General features: G+C 34.5%; 1 protein-coding gene across 6 annotated transcripts in view; it reads right to left on the reverse strand.

The window, feature by feature from the left end:
• Window positions 1-12983, reverse strand: part of CCDC91 (coiled-coil domain containing 91) — a 358743-nt gene that overhangs the window by 111714 nt on the left and 234046 nt on the right. For all 6 annotated transcript variants that reach the window (XM_032347556.1, XM_032347555.1, XM_032347558.1 and 3 more), the window contains 3 exons: window positions 9839-9931; window positions 9664-9732; window positions 6439-6615 (listed from right to left, as the gene is read on the reverse strand). In XM_032347556.1, coding sequence (XP_032203447.1) covers window positions 6439-6615; window positions 9664-9732; window positions 9839-9931 — 339 coding nt within the window. The remainder of the gene's footprint in view (window positions 1-6438; window positions 6616-9663; window positions 9733-9838; window positions 9932-12983) is intronic.

Consider the following 12983-nt stretch of genomic DNA (forward strand, 5'->3'; position numbering starts at 1 on the left):
TATGGGTACAACAGACTCGGGAAGAACGAAGGGAAGGAATGCGTGCTGGCCTCGGAAACCAGACAGGTGGTGGGCAGAGGGTGGAAGGAGCTGCTGTTTAGACTCATAACCCTGAGCTTCCTAGAAACTGGAATGAAGCTCTGGCCACTTAATCTGGGTAGCAGTGTGATACAGAAAGCACCAGTAACTTCAACACCTTCACAATATTCCTTGAAATACAACCCTCCTAAGTATGAGACTATTTCCACTATTACACAGTTAATCTGATGTGGCCATATTTTTCCTAGGTAGAAGATGGCTACATTCAGTGAGAGAATGTCATGTAAAGTTCCGCCCATCCAGAAAAGTTTTGTTTTTTATGTATTTGGCTTTGACACCATCTCTGTCGTTATTAATCCCAAGTTTTGCTCTCCAGCCCTAACAACACACCTGTCCAGACACACACTTCTAACTGCCTACTCACCATTTCCTCTAGGCTTATGAATAGGCACCTCAAATTTAATATGCACAAATTACATTATTTATCCCCATGAAACTCAAACCTCCTCACCATCTCAAATTGCCATATAGCCAAGAATTTATTTTGGTGGTTATTTGTTTAAAAAAAAGTTTTATTAAAGTAGTATTTATATACATTAAGAAGATGCATCACTATAAAATATGTAATTTGGTAAAACATCAAATGTAATCATCACAATTATGATTAAAATATTTCTATCACTTTCAAAAAGTACTCCCCCCCCACAACGCCTGATTTCTTTCCTCTTAAATCATTTTGCCTTCTTCAAAGCTTCATACAAGTAGAATTGTAACATGTAAATTTTTTGAGTCTGGCTTCTTCCCTAATTTCCTTATCTAAATAAAACCTCTACCACCCATTCTCAGTGAAACACATAACCCTTTCCACAGTTCATATCACTATACGGAATTGCCCTATTCACTGTAAGTCTTTTTCAATTTGGGTGTAAGTTCCATGAGTGCCTACGGACCTTGTCTATCTTCTTTGATGCTGTATGCCCAGAACCTCCAACAGAGCTGATGCATGGTAGATACTCCATAAATATTACTGAATAAATAAAGAAATAGTAAATAGCCCCTTTGAGTTTTTGTGACTGAAATTACCTATAGATGAAATAAGCATTGAGAGCAATGTGTGCTTTATCATAGGATAGAACAGTGGGAGGCGGAACAGCGTAGATTACTGCCTTCGCAGTAACGCCCTCTAATCTGAATACAGCCTGTTGTCTCTTCTAAGGAGTTACACAATCTATCTAAGATTTAATTTCTGCATTTGTAAAAGTGGAGATATCATTTCTGCCTCTTTTGAGTATTATATGAAATCACACATGAAAAAAACCAGGAGAGAACGATCTGGTACTTAGAAGTGAATTAGTGACCTTGCTACTGTTAAAAGTTGTTGCCGTCCCACCACCACTACCACTCCTATTGTATAGACTTCCATAAAAATAGGTTCTTAGTTAGCAGCCTAAAATACTTGTAGAGAATAAAGCCAGTTAAGTGAAATGTAAACATAGAGAACTATTATTGTTTTCTGTTAAAGTTAAAAGAAACAATGACACTCTGTCAACTTCTGCAATATCTAACATTCCAGGTATTTTCCTTAAGTAGTAACAAGGACATTAAATACAAATCTGAAACTCACAGTTAAAATCCCATGATTATAAGGGTATGGACAAGCTCAAGAGGCAGAATTTCACATTCCTATCTCTAGAAGCCTAGGGGTAAAGTCTATTTATAAACTATATTTCTGGTCCTGTAACTTAGGTAACTTAGAATAATTAATTAAGGAGTTTTTTACAAACCAAACTGTAGTACTTTATTGCTTTTTCCAATCTGCCTTTCTATGGAATTAATGTTGATTAATTAATGAAATGATGTCTATGTATTTACTTGAGAATTTTGGGTGAATACAATTAAGTCTTATAAGTCATCTTCCCAAGTTAATTGTATGATATTTTGGATCCTGATATTTAAGGACCATGATTAGTTTTCTGGAACACATTCTATAAGCTACATATTAGGCTAGGGCCTCCACAGCATAAATACGATTGAGACACTTAGGAAGTTCTCAGTTCAGTGGGAAGGTCAGTCAGATAAGTAGGTATTTGAATTTGATATATGGTGTAAGAGAATTATAAACTGCAAGATAGGAGGTTAGGGTCTTTTCCCCTCCAACAAATGACAAGTATTCTCTGAGTTGCAGGTAATAGTAGGAAGAAAATAAGCGTACACCCATGTATCTGCAATCTTGTTTTTACAACAAAGAAGGGCACTTTTAAAAACAGAGCAGTCCTTCAACAATTTCTAGTGCTACTTTATGAAGAGCATACATACACATAATGTATAAGATGAGGAGGCTTATAAATCTGGAGAAATGATCTCCTTTAATTCTTTTAACATATTTATACTAGCAGATTTGTCCTTGTTAAGTCCAATATCAACGTATCTTCCATTGACTGCTTTGGTTTTGCTGTACATGAGCCATACCTTCTTGTTTCTTTGCATATCGCCTACTGTTGATAAAAATGGACAGTAAAATAATATAATATAGCAATTCTAGAAATCAGATCTCTTTCAGCTCCCAGGAGTCCTTGTTCTTGTTGTTATTTGTCTAGTAACTTTCCTAACCTAATTCTGCAAAGTCTGTATTTTTTGTCATGTATAGCCATTGAGGTCTCTGCTGGGTTAGCCAGGTGGTCAGCAAATAATTAGATAGTGAATTCCTTAAATACCTTGAATTAGATAAGCGATCCATCATTTTACCGGGGAGTGTGGGTGCTGGGTAACACCTTTAACACTGACAGTTTACAATTCTGTCTCAGCCTTCACTTTTTGCTTGAACAGAATCAAAATCAGTCAGTGGTGAGAGATTAAGGTATTCTCAGGTCTTTCCTGGGCAGGTGCACAACCTAGTGCATGTGCATGGCCCTCAAGAAATCCAGGATTATTTTTAAAAGTTGGAGCTTTTCAAAGCCACCTATAATAATCACATTTCCCAAATGTCCCTTTTAAGTTTTTTGGCTGGGCTTGTTTGACCAAGTGGTATTTCTGTCTCAGGCACAGGTTAAACAATTGCCACTTACTGTTTTTCACAAACAATATGAAGATTAGGGCTCTCCCAATACGCAAGCTCTAAGCAAATGGGGACTTTCTGGGAAGCTATCAGATAGGTCAAACCAATTCCCTGGAGAAAGGTTTTTTTGTGTGTGTGGAGCTCCAAATTTAGTCTGCCCATTCCAGTGGCTTCTACACTGCTGTTTTTCATAGCTATCATTGTTGTGAAGCTATTACTTTTTAAATCTACTATGCAACTAGAGAAAAGAGGGTGGTAGTAAAGCAAGCTAAAATCTACAAATCTTGATGTTCTTAGTGAGCTTTAACTATTTTTTTTTAAAGATTTTATTTATTTATCAGAGAGAGAGAGGGGGAGAAAGCGAGCACAGGCAGACAGAATGGCAGGCAGAGGCAGAGGGAGAAGCAGGCTCCCTGCTGAGCAAGGAGCCCAATGTGGGACTCGATCCCAGGACGCTGGGATCATGACCTGAGCCGAAGGCAGCTGCTTAACCAACTGAGCCACCCAGGCGTCCCGAGCTTTATCTATTTTTGCTGAATAAAATACTCCTTGGGTTACTGAAACCTTTGGTTAATATTCAGAGTTCTGAAAAAGTTGATTTTGACAATTTTGCTAGTATTATCATTCCCTCTACAGAGAAGGTAATTTGCAGAGATCTTTAGTCTATCATTCCTGAAGTGCTTAGACTCTCCATTTCTAAGAATATCAGTATTTGTTCAATTGCTTTTTAATACATTAAGTTTGCAAGTTTGAACATTTAATCTACCTGTACAAAGCCCAGAAAGAAATGGGTGGCCAGTTACAATTATCTTCAATCTTTTCTGGGTTAATTAGTTAAGATACTTTTGAGAATCTAATTAAAAACTATGGACCATTTCTGCAGAAAAGTCTATACATATCCATAGTTTTGCAGAATTTCACAGACTTGTATGGGCCCCTTTCCATGCAACTCAGATTAAAGCCCATGATTTGCTATTTGCTACAGTAACTTATCCTACTTAATTTGTACTATCATCTTTATAGATCTATGAATTGCAGAAAATTTTACATCCTTCTGTATTCCAAACTTATCCAATGGTCTACCTGTTCTGTATCCATAACAGTACCATACAGTTTTAATTACACCAATGATCTTTCTGCCGCAGAGCCTTAGTACTTGCTATGCCCCTGCCTGAAACATTCTCTCCCCAACGAGTCACAAAGTAAACTCCTGACTTCCATGCAGGCCTCAGCTCAAATGCTGACTCCTTAGAGCCCTTCCCTGACTCCCCCGTTGAGGTTCCCTGACTCTCTTGATGGTGCCCAGCTTCATTTTAATTCATGACACTGAATACTATTTCACACTCTGTTAGGCTTGAATACTTTCCTATCAGTCTTCTCCACAAGAAGTCAGGCAAGTTGTTGGTTCTTTTCTTACTATTCCATCACCAGAAATAAGTACAGTCCCTGGGAGATGGCAGGCAGTCACTCCAATTATTAATGTGAAACACTGAAAAAAGTAAGTCTGACCATGTCAATTTGTTTGCTTACCCTACTGGCCTAAATAAACCAAAGATAGGAACTTCGTATGGCTCCCAAGAGAAGTAATTTGTCAATTTTCTAAACTAGAACTATGAATCTCTAAGGGGCTAATGGAGTGACAATTGTTTGGTTGTAGTTTCTTAACTGCAACTACATGAAAATGAAAGCAGCTATTTAAGAAGACAGAATACACTTGACATTTACGACCTCACATTTGAAAGCCCCAGAGTTAACCGGAAACATTGTTTTTCTGTTATATATGTTCTCTGTTCAATTCCCTTAGCCACAAAGCAGTTAAGCACACACAGACACACATACCACACACACATACTCACTTTCTCACATGCACCTAAAATATGGAAACATTTGGAAGAAAATAAATACAATGCATTTATTCATGACAGGCTTGGATTATCTTCACAGCTCTGAAACTGTGGCAAACAGATGTTAAAGTATATCATATATTATAGTGTTTTCTGTAGGCAAGAATGCTCCTGACAAACCAGCAGAGAATTATGCCCTTTATGATATATACTTTTCTGTTGGAGTGATGAACATGTGCAGATTTATTCATGCCCTCTTGCCCAAGTTCATGGTGACTAAGAGTCCACATCTATGTGAGGTTAGAGGAGTGGTCTGTGGCTACAAAAAGTTTTAAGTAAATGCTCCCAAGTCAGAATTTAACCAAAGATCGTGACCTTACCAGCATCAAATTCCAACCAAATGACAATTAAACATCTTATAAACAATATGTGCTCAATATGTATTCAATGATACTAACAACAAAAGAATTACAAAGTAATCATTACTCTAACAGAAAAAAGCAAATAAATAATAAAATAAGATCTGTCACTACACTACTGTTTTCTTATGACAAATACTACAAAAAGATCTGTTTAGTTTTTATAGCAAATGGGTGACTATGTGCTTGACAATAAATTTAAGTGACATTTTTTTTAAAAAGTGTGTAACATTTATCCTGGATATTAAAAGCATTGACATTTTTAAGGCTTCATGAAGATTAGCTAACGAATTGTAAGAAAGTCTTCTGGGTTGTTTGGTAAATGTTAGGTGCTTTAGCTACATTGATAATGCATGACTGAATAAACAATGGTAGGGTATGTAACACTTTTATCATGGAAAACAAAGACTTCTACAAATGTTATTTTTTGCTCTTTACACTTCTTTAAGGGGGAATTTATTCAGGTATTTCAGTGCCTCTGTTACGAAAAGACTAGAAATATGGAAAATAGAGCCATGCAAATTCAATTATGGAAAATGAAAGTACTGTAGTTTTTAACTGTTCACTTAAGTAGACAAAAGTTATTTTGTATGTAGGCCATACTTGTTGATACATAATACCGTTTATGAAACCACAGGGATCATCTGTGAAGTACTACTAATTATCAGTACCAGCTACGGATCATACAGATACATAAATAAGACATAATTAAGAGAATCAAACTGTTTTCTACCTATATATATTATTTTGCATTGATTGTGTGTGTATATGTATGTATTTGTGAAAAAATAAAAAAAAATTAAACCGGAGTTTTGTGTAGTTGCAATAACTAAACATAAGTTTGGATTCTGACTTTTTAAAAAAATGGTAAAAAGATAAAATTATAGGATTTGCAATATCAGAAAGGAGAAATACACTGATACATTAAAAATTATTAGTTTAAAATATTACTATCAAAGGCAAAATAATTAATACTGATATGTCCACTATGGTGATTTTAAGATAAAATAATAATAAGGAAATTTCATTTTGAGAAAAATAAGGAAAAAGGAAGTATTTATAAAGAGTGAATTTTACTAACCTGACTTATTTTTCTTTGTTCTTGTATAGCTTTTTGAATTGCCTGAGATACTTTTTCTTGATCTTTTGCATGCTCAGTCTTCCATAACTCCCTTTCTTCAGCATGAGCTTTTTCCAAATTTTTTCTTTCTTCTTCTATGGCTTTTAAAACTGCATCCTTCACTGCTTCTTTCTCAAGCTTCAAAACAAATAATGACTTAAATGAAAATATTTGAATGAGTGACTGCATAAATCCTTGAATAAGAAAGATTTGGGTTAACCTATAAGGTACAAAACTTGAATTCTATAGGGTTTAGTTCTGACGCTGTTGTTTTTATCCATACTTAATAACTGGTGTAAAAATCAAATCAATTACTTGTTTTTGTACAAATATCCATACATTATTTCCAAGGCACATTTAATATCACAGAAACTAAGCCTTAACTTAAAGTAGCAGTTTCAAACTATTTGGTCTTAGAATCTCTTTACATTCTTAAAAATTATGGAGTACTTCAAAGAGCTTTTGCTTATGCTGGCTGTACATATTATGATCACCGTATTAGAAACTGAAACCAAGACAAAATAAAAATATTTATTAACTAATTTTATATTAACATTAAATGCACTGTATATTAATGAATATCTTTTATGAAAAAAATAACTATATTTTCCAAAGTGAAGAAGTGAGAAGAAAATCTGTAGACCTCCTTAATATTTGACTTAATAGAAAACAACTAGGTTCTCGTATCTGCCTTCTGTATTAAATCTGTAGTATGGCTTTTGGTTTAAGGACATAAAGAAAACTCAGTCTCACACTGATATGCAGTAGAAAAGGGAGGAGTACTTAGAAGCCAGTTTGGATCTTTGTAGATATTGATGGTTCCATATCAAAATTTTAACACAGGATAGTTCTTTTTTTTTTTAAGATTTTTAAAAATTTATTATTTAATAGGGAGAGAGACAGCAAGAGAGGGAACACAAGCAGGGAGAGTGGGAGAGGGAGAAGCTGACTTCCCACCAAGCAGGGAGCCCAATGCAGGGCTGAATCTCAGAACCCTGAATCATGACTTGAGCTGAAGGCAGATGTTTAATGACTGAGCCACCCAGGTGCCCAACATAGGATAGTTCTTAAAGGGTAGCTGCAGTAAGGAAAATCATATAGTTGCAATGAAATTTTTGTATTCTGCCACATTTTCTTTTCTTGCACTTTAAATGAGTCCTTTATGCATGAATTTCTTAAGCATTTTTATTTGGAAAATATTGATTCAGTATACTATGCATCTCCTCTAGAATTTGACATATTTCATTACATCATAACAAAAACAAAGGTCACATTTGTTAATATAACCATCAATCTCATCAGAAAAGCCTTTAAGATCTGAAAGTAGATACAAATTTTCCAGAATTCTAATTTTGCTTTAAAGCTCAACTTTTATCATGGGCAACAAAAACAGTTTTCTGGAGATGCTGGGCTCACTCTGTTTACTTTGGAGAAAATGTTTGCCAAATACTAAAGTCTGCATAACCCCTGTTATCCAGTAAAATGGTTTTCCATGAAAACTGTTGACTTTAGTTGCAACTCAAACAGGAGAATTTCTCTCAAGACAACCATCATACTTTGGGATGTAGTAATGTCTATGGTCCTCCCATTTTTGATGCCCACCCTTTTCTCTTTCTTCCAGTTGGCCAAATTTGAGACAAGTTATCAAAGTGAGTTACCATTTTCTGAACTCCTGTTTTACTCTATAATTCTTCCCTGAAACTACTCTCTTAATGTGCTTACCAAAGCTCTCCATTTTGTTAAATCTAAATAACATGTTTTTTTTGTTTGTTTGTTTGTTTCAATCCCTACTTTTCTTGACATCAAAGTGACCTCCTACATCGTTGACTATTTCTGTTTTCCTTTTCTTGGCTTGCATAACAGCATGCTGCTTACTCTACTTATATGGCTGACTCTGTTCAGTTCTTTGGAACTTTCTCCTCTCAATTTTAAATTTTGGAGTTCTTTCAGGGTTCAAGCCTAGTACCACTTGTTACTCTATTCTCTCCAGTGAGGTGATTATACATAACAATAATTTCCATGGTTACCATTACCATCTGTCTGCTGAAAAAAGAAACAAACCTTATTAGCATCTTCAAGTCATTCCTTTCTCCTCTGAGCTGCCAGGTAGATTTAGTTGCCTACTTGCCTTGCCATCTGAATATATCATGGGCACCTCAAACTCTATACCAAAGAAACAGTACCACCTCCATGTTGTTTCTGAGGCAATACACTGGCGGTTCCCAACTTGGGAACCTTCTATATTATCCACCCCCAAAATATATGATAATTCCATCTCCTATTTCTAGAATTTGTCTATTTCTTTCCTTTATTACTACTACTTTACTTCTGCCACTCACTCTCTTTTACACAGACTTTGGACACATTCTATTAACTTTTTTCCTTGCTTCTAATTTCCCCCAAATTAATGTAAATTATCATTATGTCATACCTACACTCAAAAATTTCAATGTGTCTGCCCTTATCTATGGAATAAAATTCAGACTCACAATTCAGAATACTAGCCACCCTTCAAGCTAATTTCAAAGTAATTTATTGTTAAAAACTCCTGGCACAGAAGTACTGTCTATATGCTCATAATAACTTAATACATTCTGCCACACCTTACTGCTAATAAGTAATAACTTACATGACTGTAAATTCTTTAAGACAAAATCACAGTCATCACATTGCATGGTGATGTGCAAATATGAAATTTTCAAAATATTTGCTTACTAAATTTAAATCTAAATCTCAAAAGTTAGTGCTATGTTTTGTTGGCATATGTATATTTAATATCTACAGATACACTACTTAGAAGTATTTCAAAATTGGCTTTAAAAGTCACATATCTTTTTACAAATATATACTTACCTACACATACATTATTTGTGATGATAACTGTACATACCAAGTACTTATGAGTGTCACAACATATATTCTCTTTTAACAATAATTATCTAAATCTGCAGTATTTCGATGTCATTCCAGTCCTGTATAATGTAAATTTAACCATAATACATATAGTAGAATTCTAAATTTAACAGGAAAAACAAGAAAGAAAAAAACTCTGATTTTTCTGTATGAGGTTTTATACCAAAAAAAGTAGATTGACTTATACCAAAAAAGTAGATTGACACCACTAATGAAGTCAGTGTTTAAATTCCACTTACTTACAAAGAAACACAATATTACAGACAGAAATACCTTTGCAGCAGATACTAATGCCTCTTTATTTCTTTGCCTTTCTTCCTCCAAACATTTTTCCAGTATTTCCTGTAAATGATAAGACAGTTGGGTAGACAGTAAATGTATTATTTGAGATAATTATTTGAGGGAACAACACATTCTTTCTACACTCCGAGCAAACTTCAAGTATTACCTTCTGTTCTTGAGACTGCTGAATCAAAGCTTCCTTTATTTTTTCTTTCAGCAGTTCCTTCTCTGTATCTAGCATTTCAAGGAGCCTCTGATGCTACAAGGAAAGATAAACAGACTATGATTATGGCTCTGAGACCAATAATCTATCAACAAGGAGTATAGCTCGTGGAATTCACTGGCCTGGCTGCACCTAAATAGTCACTAGAGGAAACAATGGGTAGATTGCTGAAACGAAGACTTACCAAAAAAAACCCCATTCACCTTTTCCCAATCAGTGCAAAAGAACTTTTTGTGGCCCCAAACTCAGCAACGTACATGACATGAGATCTAACTTAGGCACACTAGTCCAAATTGGAAAATAAATCAGAAAATGATAAAATGTCTTTAATCAAAATTAAATTTAGAAAAACTACTCACTAAAGTTATTAGTCTACAGCAAAAGAAGCAAATAAATAATAACTGATGTTTGATGAATGATCATAACATATTATTTGTGATTCTAGTAAAGCATTGTTAAAGAAATGGAGAGGTTATTTACTGTTCTCACTCTAAGATTCAGAAAATAAAACAGTGACAGGAATTTATTTATGTGATAGCTAATGTTACAATATACAGAATTCATGTATTTACTTTTACTCCAGTGTGCTAGCAAAAAAGCACACACAACCATTAGCCAGTTTTCATGGGTTGGGCACTTGGAATTGAGAGTTTTCCAAGAAAATTCAACTTTTGTATCATCAAGATCTTCAACAGAGAGAAGCCAGATACTTGTTCTGGAACAGTGCTTTTATGAGGAACAAAACCAAAAAGAATATATATATTTCTACTTACAAAGATTTCACATTCAGTTACTAAAGGGCAAAGAAGAACATTTTCTCCAATTCCTCTAATTTTGAAGCTTCTTTAAATATGAACTTATTTGAATATCCAGTATTTTAAAATGGATCTATGTCTTTCAATGTTGTTCTGAGTTAAGTATTTTTTAGGGAACAGTCCACATGAAGAGTAAGTGACCAAACAGCCACGTCTAGTTAAGAGAATCTATTATTCCTATTTTTCTTAAAGATTTTATTTATTTATTTGACAGACAGAGATTATAAGTGGGCGGAGAGGCAGGCAGAGAGAGAGGAGGAAGCAGGCCCCTGCTGAGCAGAGAGCCCAATGCAGGGCTCGATCCCAAGACCCTGGGATCATGACCTGAGCGGAAGGCAGAGGCTTTCACCCACTGAGCCACCCAGGCGCCCCTATTATTCCTATTTTTAAATATAAATTTATTTTTTACCTTATTTTTCAAGAAAATAAGAAAAATCACATGATGTTTTTTCATTAAAAAAAAAAAATCCAAACTGTGATACAAATTACAACTTGATTATGAGAAATTATTTGTACCGTATCAATATGGGAAAAGCAGCTGACAAATCAGTAGACTTATCGTATGCTAAGTTCTGAGACTTTAATTTCATATTCTTTTAAGTCTAGATACACATAAATGTCATTGAATCAGAAAAAAAAATACATAATCCTACTTCAAATACACACACGAGAAAAAAGTTTAAAAATGTTATACCAGGCAAATAATTAGATTTAGAAATGATAAATACAATTCCCATATGAAACCAAAAATACTCAGTTTAGGCTTTGTGGTAGGGATAAACATAACGAAATAGAAAACCAATAAAAGCTATAAGAATTAAACTAAACAACGAATTTTTCAGAGTCATTAATAGCTTTGAAAATCATTTCTTCTTAAAAAGAACTGTTACATTAATAAGTCAGGTTAATGGAAATCATTAAGTAATTAATTGTAAGTAGGCCAAGTTTTTCCAGTGGTCCAAGAACTAGTTAAAGAGGGTATGTTAGCTGAAATGACAATGTAGTGTTCAGAAAATTCATTCCTGATCATTATTTCTTCATTCTGACAATACACTATAATAGAAGACTACTCTTGAGCTTTCTTCTTTAAGAATAAACTCAAAATTACCATTGGAAAGAAGTATCTTACATAAAAGATACTTTAAGTAAAATCATCCATCTGCTTGAGAAAACACAATTAGGTTACTGAATTTCTTATACATACAGGTCATGATAGCTGATGCTTTGGGGGCATTTTTTAGGTTTCGGAGATTGTTAAAAGGGCTTTACATGTAGTGGTACCACATTAAATCCACAACAAACTGCTAAATCAGGCAATATTCTTCCTCATTTCAGATGAGTGGCCTGAGACTTAGAGAAGTTATGAAACTGCCAGGTCTCTAATGAATCACTTCAGCAGTGATCTTATCAGTATACTCATTATCAACAGTAATAATTACCTACTAGCTAAATGTGGCCTCAGCATTGCCCTGATGTTACCCAATATCTAAAAGCTCCTTATTACAAGTTTTATGTCAGGTAAAACCTCACTTGCATTTGGTTTTAAAAGCATTTGACTAGGGCCACCTGGGTGGTCAGGTTGGTTCAACGTCTGCCTTTGGGCTCAGGTCATGATCTCAGGCTCCTGGGACTGAGCCAGGCATTGGGCTCCCTGCTAAGCAGGGCTCTCTGCTGCTCCTCCTGCTTGTTCTCGCTCACGCCCTCTCTTTCTGCCAAATAAATAAATAAAATCTTTAAAATAATTTGACTAACCTATACTTCTGATTTTTTTTCAGAGTAACATTAAAATAAGATGATTTTCTGAAAAAAAGTAATAGAAGGAGAGAGGATTCAGAAAGACGCTGAATGGCATGAGAGATGTTAACTCTTAAAATTAAAGTTAATTTATAAAATGAATAATTTACAAGTAGCTAATCAAGGACAACAGAAACGGAAAATACATTATTCTTATAAAAGTGTCAGGTGGTAAAAAAAAAAGTCACCCAGAGTTCTATCACCTAAATGACAACCATTTAGGCAAACATCCTTCTGGAGGGCTCTCTGTGTATGTAAATATACAGCTATATGTATACATTTTATGTATTACGTTCATAACTACCACAGCCTTTTCAACTCAACAGTATTATTTCTACAGAAACATAATTATGCTATTATTTTTATTACCCTAATTATATATTTTATCATGTCCCACTTACACATTTATGTTTACAAAATTTTCCTTTTTAAAAAAATCTTTATTTTTGTGCATGTACCTTGGGAACTTATATAATTAT

Source organism: Mustela erminea, chromosome 6 (assembly GCF_009829155.1).
Source record: "Mustela erminea isolate mMusErm1 chromosome 6, mMusErm1.Pri, whole genome shotgun sequence".
Taxonomy (NCBI): Eukaryota; Metazoa; Chordata; class Mammalia; order Carnivora; family Mustelidae; genus Mustela; species Mustela erminea.